This window comes from Amblyomma mixtum, chromosome 4 (genome assembly GCF_055824585.1).
Source record: "Amblyomma mixtum isolate Tamu chromosome 4, ASM5582458v1, whole genome shotgun sequence".
NCBI classification, from domain to species: domain Eukaryota; kingdom Metazoa; phylum Arthropoda; class Arachnida; order Ixodida; family Ixodidae; genus Amblyomma; species Amblyomma mixtum.
In genome coordinates, this window is record NC_143015.1 from 64,941,535 (window position 1) to 64,964,717 (window position 23,183).

Below are 23,183 nucleotides of genomic sequence, written 5' to 3' on the forward strand. Positions count from 1 at the left end.
TTGCCTATAAACTGTTCTCTAGGATTTGTCTATGGAGAGTCTATAGACTTTATAGACAAGAGTCTGTAGACAGTGTATACACTGTCTAAAAAATTTTGTAAGGGCTAGCTGCTTTTGAAGCGCCAAAAAGCTCGCGGACCTGAGGAAGGTAGAGAGGACCAAGGAGGCTGTCATCTTTGTTTCGAGCAATTTACTACTGGCCAAATACTCTTAAAATACGGCTTTAGCTTAATTGGCGAAATGCCGAGCTCGGGAAAAATGTCATTTACAGCACTCATAGACACACGTCTATGAGCATGCGCATTCTTTATTGCGTGTTTTTCGCCTAACATTCAATGCTCCGCCGAGCACGGTGCGTTCAGGATAGGCTGAACATTTTACTGCGTAGCTCAGCTGAACGACAAAGTGTTCACGCGTGCGGGTTCAATGTTCACGGTGTTTGCTTTCGAATCGGGCTGAGGTGAGGGGTTTCTGGACAAAACCTGCACGCATTTTCAGACAGCAGTTACAGCCTGCATATGTGAAATCGTACATCGTTCGGTTAGGACTAGTTTCAGCAAATATGTGAAACGAATTCAGGGAGCTGTCTACGCGTAACGGCAGGTTCTCGACTGGCGAGAGCATATTAGTGAACCAATTACGAGTCGCTAATTTTCACATGCAAATGAGCTTCGTACGAAAACAGCCACTGGCAGAGTTACAGTGTAGTTTTAATGATAGTCAATATAAATTTATCAGAACCTATAAATACAAATTTCATGCCGGCGAATTCGGTTTATAATTACCCCAAGCCGCTGTGACCTTTCACTGCGCTCAAAGGCTGGTCCGAGAATGAATGTAAAAAAAGAAAGTAGAGACAGAAAAAAAAGTCATCAATAAGCGCGGAAGTAGTTTGCTTTTATGGGCTAGAATGAAAATTAGGTTTAGCCCCCCTCCATTTCCCCCTTTATTTTTACGCGCTTTACGCGCCCAGTAAATATGAAGTTAAATATGGCGAGAAGCGAAAAAAAAAAAATCTTTCTGTCGGCAGCCGTCACCGGTTCACTTAAGCAGGAAGTTCTGAAAAGCCACTTCGCCGCATAGCAGTTTTTATATAGCCTTCCTCTGAGCAGCTTTAAAAAATAAAAGAAAAGAAACTCCAGCGTAAATGAGGCGTAAGAACCATCTCAGCCTCATTTCCAAAACGTGCACTTTTCCTTCGCCATTAGCTTCTAGCGACCCACGCTGTATGCCGGGCGCGAACCGGTATGAAAGGAAACAGCTTAATAGCACGCTGTCAAAGACTGCTCCTCAAGCCTGAGAGGGAAAAATAGTTGCGCTTTTTTTCCGAGTTTTTCCCTAAACTAGTGAACTCTTTAATGCGTTTTCAACTTTTATGCAGTGGCGAAAAAAAAAGAAAAAAAAAAAACATTCGTGAGCGCGGTCTATGTTTCCTTTTTTTATAATGCTCGTAACTTTATAACTGCATAACCGGATAACCTGACTCGAAAAAGAAAAGAAACTACGACTAGCAGTGAATATACCATGGTCGCTCTCAGCTCGCATTCTCTCTTTCAGATCGCATAATGAGGCGTGCACTGATCGTAATCAGACAACGCGCTATACGTGGGAAGGAGATTTACGCACGAAAACATTCTACCATAGGAGGGTAGTCGGGTTCGAAGTTCCGAGTTCTCACTGAGTCTATCGTTAGAGCAATACGAATGTAATACGTGAGATTTCCTGGGAATTCCGACGAAAGGCAACTTAGGAGCGCACCCACTACGCTTTTTAGTCATTATATATAGCCTTACTCGTCAGCTGTACTGACTTCTTCAGCGGACCAAGAGGTGGCGCTCCGTTACATAGCCCGCCGTGCCGCAGCGACCCAAGAAATGCCTCATAACACATTTTCTATCTGGATGAAGAAAATAAAATTTGTGGCCTCAAGTAGATTACGAATGTGGACATCCGACAGTAAAAAAAAAAATTGGTTATCAGGAAATGAAAGGCGCAGTAACCGTCTCAATTCTTGGTGGTCACCTCAGCCACGCCGTGAGGTAACGAAGGAATATGGGAGTGAAAGGATATATATATATATATATATATATATATATATATATATATATAGAGAGAGAGAGAGAGAGAGAGAGAGAGAGTGGTGGATACCTCAAGCAAGCCGTGAGGTAAGGGTGAAAGGTGGGAGTGAAGTAAAATAGATGGAGAAAGAGGCGCTGTAGTGAAGGGCTCCGGAATGATTTTGACCCCCTGGGGATCTTTAAAAGACCCGCCGCGGTGTCTCAGTGGTTAAGGCGCTCGTCTACCGAGCCGGAGTACCCGGGTTCGAACCCAACAGCGGCGGCCGCGTTTCGATGGAGGCGGAACTCAAAATGCGCCCGTGTGCTGTGCGATGTCAGTGCACGTTGAGTATACAGATAACTCAGCTTCTATGAAACGGATTCAAAAAAATTCCCGCTGGACAATTATCGTGAAGCGGCATTCCTTAACATCCCAGGCATACTGCAACTTTATTGGAACCCCTTTCAGAGCCCTTTAACACGAGGGGTGATTGTCAACGGCGATAGCATAGCGCTCTCGTGCAGTGGCCAGCGAAGCTGATCTGCTCGAGGTTCGAAACAGAGTCGCGGCAATACTTGTTTTATCGTCAAGGTCACCTTCAAGGTCAAGCTTCACACAAACTTGCTGAGCCGGTTAGACCTCGCGAAGTAGTGCTTTGGTACTCAAAGACCAGAAATCCCGGTGCAGAGGTGAGGGACAGGCATCGAAAAATGTTTTCAGGCCACTGACCTCATGGGCTTGAATAGTGCCTGGCCGCCGTTCTCGTAGTCGATGACGAGCTTCAGCTGCGTGCCGCCATCCTTGAGACCTGCGCACGTAAACCAAGAGCACCAAAATAAATAAACGAAGCACAGCAAATATGCAACATAATATCATAAAGCAGAGCAATTATTAGCCACCACACCGTTTCCGATTCTTTGCCGGTCATTCTTTATGGGTATGAGCCACAGTACGCCTGGGGAACAACGACCACTATACTAAGTACCGTTGTGTATAGAGGTTCAACACGGTTAGGCCTAACTATGTCGAACGTCTTCCCTGGCTTCTCTTCTTTTCCTGTGCACTATGCAGCACCTGCAACTAACCATTGCACTACTGCGCATTTACTTTACTGCCACAGGACGCCTGGGGAACAACGACCACTATACTAAGTACCGTTGTGTATAGATGTTCAACACGGTTAGGCCTAACTATGTCGAACGTCTTCCCTGGCTTATCTTCTTTTCCTGTACACTATGCAGCACCTGCAACTAACCATTGCACTACTGCGCATTTACTTTACTACCACTTTACGCGCAAAAGGAAGCCCCCCACCCCCCAAAAAAAATAAATAAAAGACACATAACAGAATTGGCCAATTTCTCTAACGTGCGCCCAATAAAATGGGTGTATTGCATAAATCCAAAAGGGATACTTTACGTACATTCGAAAGGTGCCCCTCCTTCACCTTACATGTAGACTAAGTAGGTGAACAAGGAAACACCTGCGGGCCGTCGGTAACCATCGGCCTATTCACGAGAGCGCAGAGAGCGAGAGCTCCTGCATACTGCTTGTGTTGGTAAGTGGCGAACAATGAACCTTGCAGTCCACATTTTCACTGTCGATTCACAGTGAAGACGTTTTTCGGCATGCAAATTGCACGTGGTGCGAGTTCCTATGCTGTTCAAAAGTTGCGGACAGAAAGAAACTGCAATACGATGTTGGAAGAGCTCTACCAAAGTTTGGCGCATTCGTTTCCACCAAGCTTCCTGTCAGAGCTGAAGCACGACTGCTTCGTTCAATTACTTAGCTTCGCCTTGTTGGGCACTCATATATATTTCCAGAGAGGTAGCCGGCGCTGAGACACTGTTTCCACTTGAAAGATAAATTTAATAAAATTTGTATCGCAGACTACTCTCGCAGGGTCAAAGAGCGCCTGCACGAGCGCGTGGGCGGTCGATTTCTGCCGCTGACTGAACCATTTTTGCGCTCAAGAAGCGTTAAAGACTCCTTGGAGCTAAAATGCTACACTGCGCATTGTTCCACTAGCCGGGATAAAAAAATGGAGGATGCTTAAGTTTCGCCTTAGTAGTAGACGCGATAGCGCCTTTTACTTTTTTTCCTTTTCTATTCCCTTTCTTTCTAATTTCTCAGCGATTACCAATCCGTAATGACATTGCCGATCACGTTGATCCATTGCAATCACAATTAAGGATCACGCTACCGATTACCAATCACCAATCTAAATTATCGATTACCAGTCGCCAACCACTGTCTACGTTACACTGAATTACATACTACGCCACTACATACTGATACAGATACGCACCATTTGTTTCAGTACACTGAAGCGCAATAACACCGCCTTTTCGTTCCGCGCAATTCCTAATTAAAATATTTCTATTTTGCTTTATTTTTTAATTACTATAGGATCAGTACACATCATCAACACATTTTACTGTCATACACACACAACGCGTTCACTTACTGCCCTTCTTAACACGCTTGAACCAACCATCCTATAAGCTACATAGCGAGCTACATAGCGAGACATTAGCTCTTAAAACATGGTTAGAAAAAAGGGCATTTTTGTGCCCACGGTAAATTGCCGCCTTTGTGATATTCTAGACACGACTGAGCAATTGTTTCGTCAATTGCAAATATGCAATACTGTTTTGGGATATCTTGCAACAGACAGGAAAAAGAAAACTTAGTTTGACACCACATTTTGTGCGGTATCTCACGCACGCACGCACGCAAGCGCGCACAGACAGTTAATTTCCAGTTTGCAGATCCGCTAGCATTTGGTGGTGAACGCTTGCCCCGCGAATGCGTCTGCCTGCCAGCTCTCCTTCCACCGTTCTCCCACGCAGTTTTCAAGCTTTACTTCTTTTTTGTACGTCAATTATTTTGTTGTTTATTCCGTCGAGCGAGCACTGCGTCTGAAGGGCTGCCAAAAGTCGGAGCCCACGGCGTTGTCGCTCCGCTCCACGAGACAAGCCGTAAACAAGGAGGGTGCCCGACAGAAAATTCCGGGGAACAACAAGGGTTTCTTCTTTTTTTTTTTTCCGGGGCAAATTTTGCTATTTATTATTATTTTTTTCTGTCAGGGAGCGCATTCATCGTTTTCCGCTGGCTCCTTTCCATCGCGGGCGACTGTGTGAGCTGCTCCTGGCCCGACCCTATGCCACTAAAGCAGTGCGCTTAAGTTCAAAGAACGTTCCGTGGAGGCACCTTTTCTGGCTTTTACTGGCATGTACATATATAAAAGGCTCCGTATCAGTGGCGTCACTATAGTCAGTTACAAGTCAAGAATACAGCGGCTTTTCCCCGTCAAAGGAACCCCTTCAAGCCAATGGCGTCTGCCGATTTTCATGACCCTGCCAGTGTGACAAAGCAGGGAGTGTTATGGTCGGATACAACTTAAGTCTGCAGTGAAGCACCGCCCACATTCCGCATTCAGAATTCCGCCGCGACGATAAAGTAGCCCGGCGCATAAACGCTTCTTGTTACCTAAGCAAGAAGCTTATAAGAAGGAGAAAATTATCAGCTCTAGAATTCTGACACGCGGATTCTTTGATAGAGTGAAACATTAAAAAGCCGATTTTGTTTACTGTTGCGACTGGCCAGCGGAGGAATACACGACGGCGCGGACCGCGGCCCAGTGCTACAAACTGCTGTTCTTCTAAGTTGCATCCCACTATAGATGAAAGGGGATAATCTCTTCCCTCTATGGTCGGGGATTGACCCCTCTCTCCATTGTGGCGCCGCTCCCTGCATTGTCACGCTTGCAGGCTCATGAGAATCTGCCGACGCCGTTGGCTGGAAGGGGTCCTTTGGCGGGGAAAAGCCGCTGCGTTCTTCCGTTGTATCCGACTCCAGTGAGGCCACTGTTGTTTCCTCAGTGAAAGTAGCGTCTTTCTCATTAGCAGGCGGTAATCTATCGAAGCACTATTTTCGTTTTTATTCTCTTGTTTCTCAGAATATTTGTCCAATTACATAAATGTTCAATACGAAATACTACAGTTTCGATGCTATCCAAGCACTGTATTTCCATCTCCTTTTGCGTTTTTTTTATGCGCTCAATGTCGTGTGCTCTCAAATGGGAGCAAGAACGGCGCAGACTCTTTGTCAGGCATCCACTTGACTTTTGGTCTACGCCCTAGGCAACTGTATACCATGCGTTGTATGAATAAATACTTTGACTTTGAAGCAGGCCTCACATCAGTTTGTACTCACTGTCCCTCTGACACCATACACAGCTGCCGTTGTTAAAAAAAGGAAATGCGAGCCAGTCAACCACCGTGTCCTCAAGCGCAAGCAGTAAACGTGCTAGTTCGCCGCCACCCCGCAGCGTTACACGTCGACAACAGCTGCTTCCTGTTTTCGTTCTTGCAGCGTATCTGCAACACCCCGCGTGCTTTGCTTTTTCCCCTCATCCCGCGGAGTTTTTCGCAAACTGCGCAAGTATTGCGCATTACCTGTCACGTGTCCCTCACGATGTCATTGCCAGCCCCTGTAGCTGCTTGGGGTCAGATCAAGCCTCTCCAAGATTGATCTAGCAGAATTTGTCTTGGAGAGTCTTTCTCTTTGGGATGTTTTATGGGCCTCTATGAGCTTATCCAGGCCTAAAAAACTCCTACCAGCTCCGTCAGAACAACCACGGAGCGATTTAATCTTTAATCCTGACAAGAGGACTCAAGCCCTTCTCGCAGGTTGGGCAAAGGAAGTCACTCCCAAATGGAAGTCACGACTTAGCACGACCGCTTAAACAACGCTATCAATAAACTTTGCTACTACTACTATACCCGCTTCTTTATTTTCTCTCTATTTCTGCTCCTGTTCTTTCTGCTTCTTTCTGAACGTACTGGAAAAAAAAAAAATTGGCTTTTAAGGAAAGGAAATGGCGCACCAATCGAGGGTTTTTGCAAAACTTTTCACGAGTTTCGACTAATCGCGAGTTCCGAAAATACTCGCGATTTGTCGAAACGGTGTAACGTCATCAAAGGAGGGAAAATATGAAATGTTAACCACGAATAGTCAGTACTGGTACTTACAACTCCCCCCACTGGAAAAGAATAGAAGAGAATTGAAATACAATTAGAATAGATTTGGAAGAGAATTTAAAAGAAAATGAAGTAGTATTGGTATAGAATTGCATGAAATGAACAGAATTTAAAAGATATTATAATGGCACTGGAATAGAATTGCAATGCTGCGCATCCCTCTTAGGCAATTCTGAAGTGCCCCAGATAATTTTTTTGTGTGTGTTTATGAGTCGCGCTGCTGTCACAGCTTTCTCTTCTGTGACTCCGGCATTTGGCTGTTGAAAGAAGGCCTGCTTGAGAGACTGTCGTTTCACTGCGACTTTAACAACGTCCGTTTCATTGTTTTTCCTTTTTCTAGCCTCTGCAGGTGAATCAGTTCGGATAGTGTCGGCGGCCCCCACTGAGGCTCCGGAAGGATTTCGACCACCGGGGAATCTAACAGACATCCTACAGCCCACACGGACGCCTCTTGCGTTTCGCTCCCATCGAAACTCGACCGCCGCGGTCGGGTTCGAGTACTCGTGTTCGAACCCGACAGTTGTGGCCGCGTTTCCATGGAGGTGAAACGTAAAAGGCGCCCGTGTGGGCTGTAGGATGTCTGTGCACGTTAAAGATCCCCAGGTGGTCGAAATTATTCAGGAGACCTCCACTACCGCACCTCTTCCTCTCTTTCCTCTTTCACTCCCACCTTCCTCCCTTCCCTTACGGCGCGGTTCAGGTGTCCGCCGAGATATGTGACACAGATACTGCGTCGTTTACTTTTCTAAAAAAAAAAAACAACAATTTACCAATTTATGCAGTTGAAACGCGGCCGCCGCGATTGGGATTAAACCCTGGTTGGTTTGGTTTAGTTTGGTTCCTTCTAGCCTACCCCCAGCGATTTCGACGATGTCTCACACGAAGAAAATGAAGCCTCAGCCAGACTCAGTAACGGAATGGGTGTGCATGCCATTGGACCAAGCAAAGCTAAATTTTGAGGATGGCGCTGCAGGATAACGATGTCAATACATGGTATGGCACATGAGGCATGTCCGAAACATGGTTAGGACAACCTGAAATAACTTTAGCAGAATTTGACCGCCGGTGAATCTGGGTGTGTTGGGGTGGAAGAAAGGCTTGATCTAGTGTCAAAGTAGAATTGGCCCAACTCCCGAAATAGGGTTGGCCCAACACCAAAATTTGGGCGGCGCACCCCCCGAAAATTTGATAATTGAGTTGACACACTTTCGGAACCAACCTCGGATATCCCAAAAATGGGCTTGGCCCACCCTCGAAACTAAGGTGGCCCACCCCGAAAATTAAGTTGACGCGTTCCGAGCCGGCCTGGGACACCCCCAAAGTAGACTTGGCCCACTATAGAAACTTGGGTAACCCCTCCCCCCCCCCCCCCCCCCTAAAATTTTAAAATTGAGTTGACCCACGTTGGGAACCGACCTGAGACACCCCCAGAACGGCTTTGGCCCACTCCCAAAACTCGGGTAGCCCACCGTGCTTTCACCCAACATTTCACGCAACCACCAGCCATTTTTTTTGCATAATTTCTTCATCACGTCATTTTTTTTTTCTGACGCAGCCCTCTTAAAGTCGACTTGGAGAATTGTCACCAGATTATCGCCGCAGCCTCTCGCTATGAATGAGACCACCACAGAGACGACGTTACGCTTCCCTGCTCGGCACGGGAAAGCATGCTCCACGTTTAGCCGTCTGACACAAGCCACCCAGTACACACGGAACAATGAGCATCTTTCCCCCAGCTTTGGTGGCCCTATGACAGCCCTCTGTTCCCGTGATCAACTACATCGTAACGGAGACAGCGTACTGATTCTTTCCCTCTCCGAGTTACGGGTTCGGCGCTGTTCAATTATACGCGCTCTTTTTAGTCCTGGATAATCTATTCACCACTCGAAGGGGCAGCGAGAGATCTCATGGTTGAAGTGGTTCGCCAATCAATGAAAGATAAGCAAATACGAAAGCAAAAAAAAAAAAATAACGCGAGCGTATGCGCAGAGTACAATATACTCAACCAGCCAGCACGGGCGAGAGACCAGCTCACTCTGTGCTCCTCATAAGATAGTACGAAGCTTTGAGGACGAACAAAAGGGGAAAGGGAGGGGGGAGGGGAGAGAGGCAGAGAGACGGGAGATTCATATTGGTTCGCACGCGGGGGCGAATGGGTCGTCACAAGTGAGTTAATTAGGTCTGAGCTCAGCCGTCGGGCGGTAATAAGCGCGGCCTTTGCGGCTGGTCCGCGAGCCAATTAGAGACAGCGACGGCCGGACCCTAAACGAGGCCTGACCACGAGGTCGTGGATCACGTCTGTGTGCATGCAGACGAGGGGAGGGGGGGAGGGTACTGTGGACAGAGCAAATACGGCCGCACATCCCACTATCGGTGCATCAAATGATGTATGTGTAAAGAGGGAATAGGGGGTTCGGGGGGTGACGAGTATTTTGTACGTTGCATCTCTCTAGAAGACTGCATCCTTGTACACTCCACATAGGCCTTCTGGCTTGAGCCAATATATCGGTGCTGCCTAATTTGCAAAACTTCTCACCTGTGTAAAAAGCGATTAGTTGGTGCCCGGTCTCACAGAACGGCCCTATGTAAGAATGCCGGCCAGGATTCAGGACGTTCTCGAAGTGCAATCAATTGGAAACCGCACGCAAGTGAAGATAAATTAAAATCTGATTTTTAAGAGGGTTGCCTGGCCCCGGCGAACAACACAAACTGTCTTTACCAGGCATCAGTGGAGATTAAGCTTTACCCATACGAAGCCGTTCGCTTTCATAATACCTCTAAAACATACTTTGTTTATCTAAAGGAACCACGGTTTACGGGCGATTTTTTCTTCGAATCAATTCAATTTGTTTGTTTTTCAGAGCGTTTAGAAAGACAACTAAGAATGGTCCCCTGGTCGAAAAGTTGCGCTCATCAAACTGACGACGGCCCAGAGCCATAGGAGAAGACAGCAGTCAACGCAGGTTAACAACATAGGCAAACAATAGAAACTGCGCACTCATTAAAACTGAAATAATGCGAAAAAAAAATATTCGACGTTCGACGTAGAATGTAAGAGCTGTATGGTTTATAAAAAAAAAAGGACGCCAAGCATTTGAACGATTCAGCAAGGCGGAAATTTGGGCGAGTTGGTAAGTATTCATGATTTTGTTCACAGCGCAACAAGAACGGGACACGAGTCGAAAGAGTGACACAAACAAGCGCTGACTATCAACTAGTTTTATTGAAGAACGAAAGGCGTATATATACAAACATTAAAACACTTATAAAGACAACAGAAGTTATCTGGAAGGCACGTGGGAGTTTAGATACCTCAAATCCCTCTTTTAGGTAGCGGACTACTTTTTCGCCGTGGAGGAATTCTGTGCGCAGAGGTCGAATGAATGTTGGTGCAGCTTCACTGCATCCTTAAGTTGTATCCGACTATAGCAGACGCCGTGTTAGTGCGCAAAAAGGGCAGCTACCTAAGCTTATATACAGACAAGCGTCATTGTCATCGGGCATGCCATGCGTGCAAGCGCGTATCTGGGCTAATCAATCTACGCCTAATTAGTACGGGAGAGTGGGTGAGGGGGGGGGGGAAACCCGGACTTGGGGCGACCATCCAATCATGCTTCCCTCTGTGTAACCACGCCGGCACACCGCCACTAGGCATACACGCAGAGTGGACAAGGACTCACCGGACATGAAGAACAAGGGGCGAGCGATACAGCCGTATAATTACACGCTCCGGCGAGTTAGGGGGAGGAGATGATCGAGTCTGCGGGACTATATATGTGTGTATAGATAGATACCACCGCCTGTCGTTGCGCTGGGCACACTCGCAGACGAGCACACCGCCCCCTACGGGGTATCTGGGAAACTATGCGCACGCAGCGTCAGGCGGAGTCGTGTCCGAGGGATTAGCTGCGGGTGGCGAGCTGCGGGAAAGTGTGTGTGCAGGCGCGATAATGAAAGCGCGGACGTGATTAGAGTGAATAAACTGAAAGGGAAAGGGATCGGTGTGCAACTCCGGCATGCAAGCGCAAGTGCAGAGATTATGCGGGCTCAATCAACAATGCGGGGACATAGGCTGATATGATAATTAGCAGGCTCCATAACGAGGGAGTAAGTACGGTTAATGACGCGTGGTTCGGGTGAAGTCCGGATTTGTTTTTCGTGTACGAAGTATACCATTTAATGAAGAGAATAAATACTTCGTGCTTATAAATTCTTTGTTTGGGAAAGTACGGGCCGATTCGCTTTGAAGCTTCGAGGAATCGGGTGCGCTGGGGTTGAACCGGTTTTCTGTTGCGGCATATCATACGAGAGAAACGGGCTGCAATGAATTATAACTTAACCTATAGGGGAAAGACCTCCAGCCATTGCTATAATCAAAGTGATCAATAAATATTAGTCGTGGAACTCGGCTGCTTCAAATGAGATCAAACTTTCGTTTTTCATTTACTTACTATATACAGTTTTGTAATCAGTACATTTGTGGCTACAGACATATGGCATTGTTCTTCAAGGTAGCGCCGCACCTTCCCAGTCAAAAAGAAAAAAAAAACGACAGAACCGTGTCAGAAATACGACACAATTTTGTCGTCTTTTCTTAATGACGTATTTTTCCCTTGTTTCTTAGCATTTTTCTGTAGTGCTGTAGTTATTTCTGCAGTACTTTTCTGTGTCCATAGTTTTACACTACTAAACTGTAGTAACTACGCAATATTCTGCTGGTACTATAAGTTCATGAACAACATTACAGAAAGTATGTCCGGACGACAAACAATATTCTGTTGTGTTTTTCAACTGTGTTTGTCAAATTGCATGTTTCGAGGCCACTTAGAGTGACAACGTGGATAGCTTCCTCGCCCAAACACGCACATTCATTTTACACGCAGCTGTATAGCAGGGAAGCAGAGCAGCTACGATGGGCTTCTCGGCTGGGGGTCTGAACGGTCAACTTCGGTGCTTTATCCGCCATGGCTACCACAACGGTATACGCATAGACGCTGTGTAGCCCGTTCTGGGCACTAAGCTCGCATCGGCGGTGTTTTCATACCACATTCGCTCCTTTATTCTGCCGACATCATCATCCATCGTCGCCTTATTCCTTACCCTCTTCCCCTAGTCCAGTCCAATGTGCCAACCCTGGAAATCATCGCTCATGCAGACCTTCCTATGCAAATTAACCACCGCACCCTGCGTCGCCCTTTCTCGCTCTTTTTATGGGGCAGTACAAAATGATTAACGATTAAATAACAATTCTGGGACAACAAACTATTGAGTAAAACACGTTTTTGGGCAAGTTGGTAACATTCTTGATTCATACCGGCAGCGAAGAAGCACGAACATAAAGAGTAGGAACACACAAAATGACGCAGCGTTCGTCCGTGTTTTTGTGTGTTCCTTTGTGCTTCTTCGCTGCCGTATGAATCAATAACCTATTGCTTCAGAATCTATATTTTCGATCACTATTTTATCCCAAAACCAAGTCTTGTTCGACGAGTTCAACCCGTTTATTCAACGTCATGAACAACAAAGGGCCAGAAGAAAGGCTTAACATAGGCTCACGCAAGCTACAATGACTTGGCAATACTGTCACACTGTATATATGTTCCACCTTCTCCCCTCCTTCCGCATAGCTCCGCACACTCTCTCCCACCTTCCCTGCCTGCATCGACGTTGGGGAAGGGGAGTAATTCATTCCGGCCCATCGTTCGGACGTCCATACTTGTTACGCCACGCCATAGCGAAAGGGCGCCATAAGAAGCCGGATCCGATGCAAGCCGAATCCATTTGTCGCAATTAGGCCGCGGCTCCCCCGGCCCGAGAAGTGCACTGCGCCCTGCATTGGAAGCGGCTGCTGCCTCGGGGGAAATAGCACTGCACACACTCACGCGCGTAGTACATACACGCGGGCCGTAAGCGTGATTAATGGCGGGTCCGGCACGGTGACCTCCTCCCATGGACTGCAGCACTGTGAGGCCGTACTACAGGGAGCAGGTATTGCCCGCCGAGGGCTTCCCGCCGTCGCCCAGAAGAGCTGTAAGTGGGTGTGTACCTTATATAGTACACAGGTTGCGTGAAAACACCAATTCCGGATGGGAATAAATGAGATGCGCTGCGGTGGAGCGTACTAGGCGGCGCTGTCTGCACGTGGTCTTACTACCGAGGGTGTCCTGGATGCGGAGGCCAGACAGACGGGTGTTTAGTGGCTACCCCTTTGCGTATAGCAGGCTTGTGCGTGGTTGTCACCCTGATTTGAGGGTGGCGCTGCAGCCGTAATGTGGCGGAAGTTGTGAAAAAGTGGTAGGGTTTTAACTTAGTTAAACCGAGTAGACGTGCGAAAGCACGTGTTGACCCTTACAAATTTTTTTAGACAGTTTATAGACTGTCCATAGACTTCTGTCTATAAAGTCTATAGACTCTCTATGGACAAATCTTAGAGCAGATTCGATAGGCGCCGCCGCGGTGGCTCAGTGGTTATGGTGCTCGGCTGCTGAACCGAAAGACGCGGGTTCGATCCCGGCCGCGGCGGTTGAATTTCTTTGTGGAGGAGAAATTCTAGAGGCCCGTGTATTGCGCGATGTCAGTGCACGTTAAAGAACCCCAGGTGGTCGAAATTCCCGGAGCCCTCCACTACGGCGTCTCTCATAGCCTTAGTCGCTTTGGGACGTTAAACCCCATAAACCAACCAACCATTCGATAGGCAATACAAGCTCTATAGACAGTCCATATACAATCTATAGATTTATGGTCACACACTTTTAGTAGGCATTTGTGAATAGACAGTGAATAGACTATGAATAGACAAAAAGAAATGTCTATAGGAAGGCAATAGAGTCTATAAGAAGTCTATGGACTGTCTATAGACCGTTTTTACAACGGAGCTGCAGCCTGGTTTGCTCATGGTTTGCTTTGCTGTGTGGTCGGCACGTCTAGCGACGGTATTAGCTCGATAGTAATAATAGTTGATGAAGACGACTATGTGCAATGCACTGCGTGATAGTGTGTTGCCGTTTAACACAAGGCCATTAAGCCTGAGGACATCATCATCATTTAACACGAGGCGTGTTCAGCAGCGGCGATAGCCTCCCTCGCAGTACTAATCTACAAGCAACAGTCTGTTGCTTCTAGATCAATCTGATCTTCAAGCAACTTGTAGATCAATTGCTTGCAGGCTACGCTCTGAATGCTTAGAATTTACAGACGGCTTCAGCTGCCTCTCCCCTTCCCCAACCTACTCGAAAAAAGTCGGATATACATCCCTTGACTAAAACCACACTTAAGCAGCGCATGCGTGCCTTCGCATAGCGTAGAAATCAGTGTATCTGTATACGAACCAAACAGCTGCGAGTTTTATTACCGGTTTGTGTGCCCCCTTTTCTAACCGAGCCACGACTTTCTGGGTCAAGGTTTACGAACGACGAACAACGAAGGCCATAAACCCCGCAAAATGCCTTTCGTGCTGCACAGCTGCTGAAACACAGCGCTAAATGCACGCAACTAAAACAAACCATTAGCGCATGCGCCGCGTCTGCCTCCGCATTTTGTCGGAAAAACCTCCGGCAAGGACTGCGCCTTCGACAAAAGGTCGTGCAGCGAGCAAACTTTTTCCATAAATTGTTCACTTATCTATATCCCTTTACCCTCGGCTCGTTAACGAGTACGGAAATCCGAGCATGCCAGCTTATCTGTACAGCGCCACCCCATCGCACCGATGCCGCGGGCTCTGCCGGGTCTTAGGACCAAACGCCTCCACAACACCAGAGCGGCACGGACTGGGCTGTATGTATACCACGGTGGCGAGAATTCCTAAGCAGCCTATTTGCACACAGGCCACGATGACCGTGGCGCCCGGATACAACTGCGCCGAACAGCGCCGGAGATCCCAGCGACCGCGAATTAAAGGGCTCGCAGAATAGGTTTCGGTCCGGGCGTCGATAACGAAAGCGCCACAGTTTGTTGGCACCAGGTGGCAGCAGCGGCGCCCTCTGACCTCGGCGTGCATCGATTAGATCCAGGTGTGCGCGCGTGTGTGCATGTGTTTACCACTGCCCTCGAAGGATTCCCGGTGGAGAGGTTTCCGATACCCCCTTCAACGGCTGCGCGGAGCGGATCCCGATCGAAGAAGCCCCTCGTCGGATCACGCTGCGGGTGCAGAGCATAGCATCTGCTGTGCGTTCGAGCTATTCAAGCAGCGTGTATCGGTATGACAACACGCAATCAATCAATCAATCAATCAATCAATCAATCAATCAATCAATCAATCAATCAATCAATCAATCAATCAATCAATCAATCAATGCAGGATCAATGAAAGTAGCAGTTAGCCTATATTTTCCTGCGCTTTTCACGTTTCAGACCATGTCGTGAGGACCTATGAAATTAATTGCAATGAACAATTAAAATGGCACTACCCTGTGGCTAGTGGCATGCGTGTGAGACCCAGTATTATTCACCAATGTACATTACCAGCGTCAAACAGAACGCGAACAGCGTAAGTGTAACACGATGACAAGAACACAAAAATGATACTCATCATAATCTGTCTTATTACACTCACTGCAGGACAGAGACCTCTCCAATGATTCTCCAATGAACCCTTTCCTTTGCCAGCTGCGGCCACCGTACCCCCCAAATTTCTTAATCTCATCCTCCCACCTTACTTTCTGCCGCCCCCTGCTACGCTTGCCTTCATTTGGAATCCACTCCGTTACCCTTAAGGACCAGTGGTTATCTTGTCTTCGCACTACATGCCCTGCCCAAGCCCACTTTATACTCTTCATTGCGACTATTATGCCTTTAACCCGTGTTTGATCCCTCACTCACTGCGCCCTCATCCGGTCTCTTAAAGTCACAACAATCATTTTCTTTCCGTAGCTAGCTGCGTTGTCCTCAAACTTATGCTGAACCCTTTTCGTTAGCCACCCAAATAAAACACACAAATATTAGCTGCTGAAAGCGGAACATAGCGAGGTTCTATTGATGCTTCTATGGAACGGTCTCCGAGCCATCGAAGTGAAAATCAAGTCGCTAATATTTAGTCTCTCTTAAGTGAAATATCCTCGCTTTGGTGTTCCCGTTTCAATTTCGTTGCTCGCGTTTCATTTGACGGTGATAGTATGTGCCCTACGTTATCGTCCAAAATGCTACCCATTTTTTTAATTTGACTTCCAGTTCGTTTCCTTTATAAATTCAGAGTGCCGTAAAACGTGAATAAGTGTGCCTGTCCCTTTTTGAAACTGTCGAGCTTCGAGCAAGGCTTTCACAGGTCGCTCCCTGAGTTTCAGGTGTGTGCTTTTCGTTAATATACGGCCGTTAATGGATAAAAAAGCGGGGTCTCAGAACTGATTAATCTCTGTCTGTCCGTCCGTACTTTCGCAGGTCTCTCAGCCTGTATTCTTTCAGACCTGAGCGAAAGTTCTCTTTGTCAGCGCTAATCAAAACATACGCGTATTTGTTTATGTGGACGTCTTCATGAATATTTCTCCGGCGGTTCTTTATGAGAATAGTAAGATACAGCTCAAGAACATAGTGGCTTTTCTCTATCAAAGGACCCCCTTCCAGCCAATCAGCCAGATAGTGCGACAATGCAGGGAGTGGCAGATGAAAGGGGATAGTCCCCTCACTCCATGCTCGGAGATAGTCTCCTTCCTGAATTGTCACACCACTCCCTGCACTGTCTCGCTAGCAGGTTCATGTGAATTTCCCGATGCCATTGGCTGGAAGTGGAGTCATTTGTCGGGGAAAAGCCGCTATGTTCTTGAGTTGCGTCCGACTCGTCATTTTCCCTGTTCCATGCTACAGGATCCAAAACGTACAGAAACGCCTTATGACGCATATTCAGTACAGTATATACGTAGCATATAGAAGGCCTTTATCTGTCCAGCCCGTCGTTTATCCCTCCACAGTCATCCTAAAGCCGTTTACCCAAAGCGCCGATACCACAACATTTCAGAAGTCATTTTTTTTTTTGCGCGCAGTCCTGGACTGGAACGACCTTACCGCCCACATAGCCTTGTTAGGAGACCATCACATTTTCAAGGACGCCATCGAAACTCTAATCCTTACAACCGTATTTCCTGCCCACTCTTCACGTAATACCCCTTAACGGGGCCTGTGAAGAATAAACAAATGAAAACCTAATCGAAATTGAAATTATCTCACGCTGCAACTCCGGCAAGTTTGGAATTATTTGGCCATTAGGAGTGGCAAGCCGATTTCGATTAAGTAACTTGATTATAATCGGATAAAAGTTAAGAAAAAAGCGGCTCTTCCCCTTTAAAGTATCTCCTTCCAGCCAAAGGCGTCGGCCGGTTGTCATGAACCTGAGCATGACAATGCAGGGAGGCGACTATCCCCGGACAATGCAGCGACGGGACTATCCTCTCTCATCTGTCCCTCCTTGCTTTGTCACGCTAGTAGGTTCATGAGAATCGGCCGACGCCATTGGCTGGAAGGGGACCTTTTAACAGTGAAAAGCCGCTTTTTTCTTGAGTTGCATCCTACTGTAGAGGCTGTTCAGGTGCTGCACAATTCTTGAAAAGTTGACTATACGTGGGCGCATGACGATTACTCTGAGACTTGCAACAGCCCTTAGGCCACACAGCAGATGTGTTCATATTAACTCTTTTGTTTGCCCACCCCTCATGTAATGTCCCCTGTGGACCCTTGAGGAATCAATAAATATAAAAACGTCGCAGAAAGAGAGATGTGCATTATTATGTGCGCTGGCTTTGACAAGGACATGATTCTTCGTTGCGCAACTTCATTCGATGCAAGAAAACAAACCACAATACACTGATGACCTTTACGTAAACAATGGCATGCAATGGTTGGGCGCGGCTGCTGTACAGAAATTATTTTTCATTAAATTCTCGCGTTTTCGATGAGACCTAAAGCTCCCGCCGTAAAACCAACGCGAGGAATGTTGTTCCTTTATCGTATTTTTTTTTTACGAAACCTAAACCGTCCCTGCTGAATTAACATGAGTAAGGCAAACAGCTGCGACAGGATGGGCCAGTACCGTTGTCTGCCTCCTCGACGTCATCGTTGACGGAGTAGGAAACCCAGCGAAACAATGGAGAAGCCATGCGCGGCGAGTGACATCATCAAATCGGCGATACTTTCTCGGCTCCAGCTCCCGCGCACAATGCGAAAATTCGCTGTCTCACGAAATGACCGAATGCGGGAGCCATTGTTACAAAATAAGGCCACCGAAGTTGGAGCGATAACACTCGCATTCTTTGTCTTTCCGCTTCCTGCCGCCAGGGGAAAATGTTCTCCGCGCTCGACAATGGAATCGCAGTAGGGAAACGTGTCACAGGCTTGAGTTCGAGAAAGAATAAAAATGAGAAAGAGGTCTTCTTCTGCGATGAAAATAGCGTCCCGTCTTCGTCACAGTGTGACCATTTGAGCGTATAAATGGCACCACGATGCAGCTGCGGAGCAACGTCGGCGTCTTGGAGACGGAAGGAAGCACAGGTGTCAGCCCAGGTGACCTTTCAGTAGCTTGACCTATCCGCGCCTGTTGAGCGTTGTGACATTTTTCGGCTGGAAAATGACCTGATGCACACAAGCAGAGAGGCCAACCAATGCGCCCCCTGTTGGGAGTCCTGGACAACGTGCCTTCTGCGCGAGCGGTCGCGAGATAGTCGGACACAACTCAAGAAATATGCTGCAAATGCCCTTCAAAGGAGCTCCTCCAGCCAATGGCGTCGACCAATTCTGCGCCTTGATCGATGCTCTCCACCTACCCCTTGAAGGATACCTTTAAAGGACCTCCTAGCGTGAAATCGTAGACAGTGGCAGATGAATGGGGAATAACCACAGCTTAATGAGATTTATCGTGGCGTCACGAAAATCGGTCGACGCTATTGGCTGGAGGGTCTCCTTTGAGAGGCGGCTGCCGCTTCGTTATTGCGTTGTATCCGACTTAGCATACTCTTGACCAAAGTTACAGCACAGTGTCGACGCAGTCTGGTTTTCAATTACTGTACACGAGAGACACTAAAGAGTAGAGACTTTATACATAGTGCTACCGTACACAGCTACGATATGGCCCAGCGCTATGCGGTAATGGAGAGGGAGCTCTGCGCTTGTGGCAGAATGGAGAGAACCTGAGTGCCATCCAAAATGCGCTTGAAAGACAACTTAATTACGATGTTCTCATGTTCTAGGCTGGAAATAAGAGACTAAACAAAAGTGCGGACGAGGTCTTCGTATCGACCTCAATCTGCAGTCTACAAGTTCATCCAGCTGCTACGAAACACAAGGGTACCATGAAATTCTTGGCAAATTCGTAAATTTCAGTACCAAGTGTTGCGAAAAAAATTACTTTCTTGTCGAAAGAGTCACAATTTCTTGTACGCTACTAACGACCTTAAATTGATCCTTTTCCTCATGGAAGGTATGGCATCGGCTATCGATCGCAGGCATCATCTCGATAGGCTTCGACAGAGGACCTCCCGGAGAGTGAGTATCACCACCTGACACTTTTTCGACAGCAACAACACAATCATTGCATTCGCTGCCAAGAAGTTCACAGCTGCGCTAACGTGTGAGGCGAAATCCGCGACCGCACGCGTTAGGTGATGCTGGCAGGACTCCAACGAACTTTTCCTGTGAGCTGGAAGCGAACTGCCCGCGCTGGCATCGAGGACTTTCTAAATTTGTCGCAGCGTTTGTGCGGAATTTTAGTCTATGTTGGGGATTCGCTCTATTTTTGCGCTGCCGCGGTCGAGAATCTGGTCTTACTGTGACATTTTTCATGCAACTTTCTCCTGATTACCTGCGTCAGAAACTTTTTGGTAACCCGACAAAAAGACTAAATTTTACTCAGCAGGATCGCGTTCATAAATACATTAATCCCAATTTTAGCAACCCGGCAAAAGATTTGTTCGTGCAGCCTAAAATGTCACGAAACCGGAATTACACTTCGCATATCTGTAGCCACCCAAACTGGTATATGTTCTCAAAGCACGTGGATAATTAACTAAAAGCGGAAAAAGCGGTTGGTGGGGGGCGGTGGGAAGTTTAGTACGTAGACATGAGAGTCCATCTTCCAAGTCGAAATTTTGGCAGCTTCGAAGACTGGGATAGTCGGTAGCATCAATAGTGAACTGGACAGTTCCGAAACGGGGCAGTTAAGTGCCACCCTCTTTCTTCTATGAATAGCCAGTTGTAACTGTTTGCTGGTGGCCGAACTTGCTTCCTCCTGATCATGTTTAGGCGTTGAAATGCATGTTTTCCATGCCTGTACATTTACAATAAAACTTACCCACAAGTTATGACTGGCACGCACGTTCTCCTTTTTCGCCTTTGTTTTTGTTGTACTTTTGCAGTTTCTTCAAGCCGTCTTTATCCTTGGCATAAATAAGAATTCCTTCAAAACTTCTGCGCACGATTCCTTCCATCTAAGTTGTTTGGAGGTGCAGCAGGTTCAGGTGCCCACAGAAGTTTGCGGAACACGAAAATTACAAGAAAGCATAATTGCTGGGCAGTCTAAAGACCCAGCCACGAACTAATAAAAGATGTGGCCTACATTTTCTGGCTCTACTTATAAAATGTACCCCTAAATGCCTGGCTCTGCCGCTAGGCGGCAAGGGGAAATGAGATTTTTGTGATTTTGGCCTTCCGGAAACTTTTGTGGCCGCCTGTATCTTCAGCAATTCTAACGACACATTTTTCTGTTTTGCAGTATTTTTCTGTAGCGCTGTCCTGTTTGCAGTAGTACTGTCTGTAGTCTGTAGTCCTACTGTACTTTTCTGTAACAATTACATAAAATTAGGTTGTTACTACAAACATTTCTGTTGGTACTACAAATTTTTGGTAAAAAACTCAAGAGAAATTTTGTTGTGACGACAGAATTTTTGTGTTGTTTTTTCCGACTGCTTATGCACTGGGAATCAAGGGTGGGTAGATGGGCGATAATTTGTTTGAATCCATGAGCACACGCCCGAGATCGCAAGCCCCTGCCCCAGCTGATACTTACAGGTGGTGTATGAAATGTACCACAATACGGCGCACTATCTTCTGATAATCATTTAAGACATCGACGAGGCACTTCAAGTTAGGCTCGGTAACAACGCTCGGTTACAGGTGATAAAGACCGCAACGACCGTCACGATGCGCGCACTCACCGACGTGCACGATGGGAAGCGTGGCCATCTCGTGCAAGATGCGCTCGATGAGTTCCGACTTCTCCGGGTAGAGATACTCGCGAGCGATGCCCGTCTGGAACTGCTCCCAGCTGGTCATGTTGTGGCTGCAAAAGAGGGGGACAAAGCGAGCCAACGGTTATGCATCACAGTCGAAAAAAAAAAAAAAAATCTTCCCCAAAATGCGAAATGTTTCGTCGTTTTGTCGTAAGGACAGATTTTTCTGCAGTGGTTATCTGTGCCTCTGTTGCTACAAGAGACAGCCCAATACAACAGAGAATTCCACTGTTCCAACAAATATTTCTGTTGTCACTACAAGTTCATAACCAAAAATACTGCAAAAAAATTTCTCGCGACGACAGAAAATTGCATGTTGTGCTTTTCGACAGTGTGTAGAGCGGGTTTAATCATTATCTATTAGCTGTCACGTCAGAAAACGACCATATGTTAGCTCTGCCACCACATTAGAGTGAGCGGTAGGACTCCACCCTATGCCCTGATTAACGGAAGAACTTATCTACAGGTCCGCACAGCCAGAAATCGCGCATCCTCAATACTGTCCCCCCTCCCCCCCCCCCCCCCTCCCTTCCGTAAATTTCCGTAGAGCGCGAAACAAATAGTATCTGCCACTGAAGAAGGATCGACATCTGAGCTAGTTGGTAATGCATCACGAAAAAGTTTAGCGCACTCACGACGAACGACAAGGTAGACAAGACAACCGTGTCTTGTCTACCTTGTTGTTCGTCGTGAGTGCACTAAACTTTGTCGTAAAGTATCTGCCACATTGCACAGAAATGCATACTTTGTAGTCACTAAATGGCATGTAAGCTGGTCTTAGACATAATTAATAAACAGCGGTAAAGACGAGGACGAAGAGGAAACAGGACTATATATATATTTCTAGTTTGAGTCATTTTACTCTTCTGCTCACTTTTTTTTTTATCGCACATATACTTCCTTGGCATTCACCACCATACCTAGGCCAATCCCCCCGCCTGGGTATGTGCCATATTTACTGAGCAGAAGAAGAAGGACGAGCGCTGTTTGCTCTTTGTCCTCATCTTTAGCGCTGTTTATTCATTATGTCACCGGAGAAACTAGCCAAGATGTCTCTTGTTTCGGACTTAGACAGCGTGGCTCGTGGTTACGGTGCTCGCCTGCTGACCCGAAAGCCGCGGGTTCGATCCCGGCCGCGACGACCGAATTTCTATGGAGGCGAAATTCTAGAGGCCCATGTGCTGTGTGATGTCAGTGCACATTAAAGAACCCAGGTGGTCGAAATTTCCGGAGCCCTCCACTACGGCGTCCCTCATAGCCTGTGTCGCTTTGGGACGTTAAACCCCATTAACCAAACCAAACCACAGCCGGGGAGGGACCCGCACCTGGTCTCGATCTGAAGTATGTGTCCCAGCGTCGGGTTGTAGCGCCTCGGTCTGACCAGCCGGCGCTCCTCGGTGGAAGGCCAGGCGATGTGCACCAGGTCCTCGAACATGTCGTGCGGCCGCTGCTTCTCGGCATCGCCGCCGCCCCCCTCGGCGCTGCCGGCAGCGGGCGCCACATTGCCCAGGCGTTTGGCTCCGCCAGGGTCGCTCTTCTTGGATCCCTTGGCGGAGGATTGGCCGCGCTTGAGGACGGGTGGGGGTGCGGAAGACGACGGCTGCGAGCCCTGGGCGTCCGCTTGTCCACCGCCCCCGGCCTCGCTGGCCGTACGCCGGGATCCCCCCTCGACGGATGCCTTGGTCAGGAGCTTCTTGCCGAGCACGCCGGACGGGTCAGGGCCGCTCTGCGAGGCATGACGAACACGTTTATTTACCTTTACTAATGCGAAAGCATTATAGCATGTCCTATCAACAGAAAAGCCGGCTTCCGCCATCTTTGACACGAAATTCGGAGGGTGTCAGAACGCAGGTGAACGAAGTCACAGCCCATGTAA

General features: G+C 47.5%; 1 protein-coding gene across 1 annotated transcript in view; it reads right to left on the reverse strand.

Moving 5' to 3' along the window:
• Positions 1-22,877, reverse strand: part of LOC149346641 (extracellular serine/threonine protein CG31145) — a 56,486-nt gene extending 33,609 nt beyond the window's left edge. The window contains exons 1-3 of the mRNA XM_089586559.1: positions 22,633-22,877; positions 21,233-21,357; positions 2,788-2,866 (exon numbers count right to left, since the gene is read on the reverse strand). Of these exons, the coding sequence (XP_089442685.1) occupies positions 2,788-2,866; positions 21,233-21,357; positions 22,633-22,742 (314 nt within the window). The 5' untranslated portion in view covers positions 22,743-22,877. The remainder of the gene's footprint in view (positions 1-2,787; positions 2,867-21,232; positions 21,358-22,632) is intronic.
• Positions 22,878-23,183: the final 306 nt, after the last annotated feature.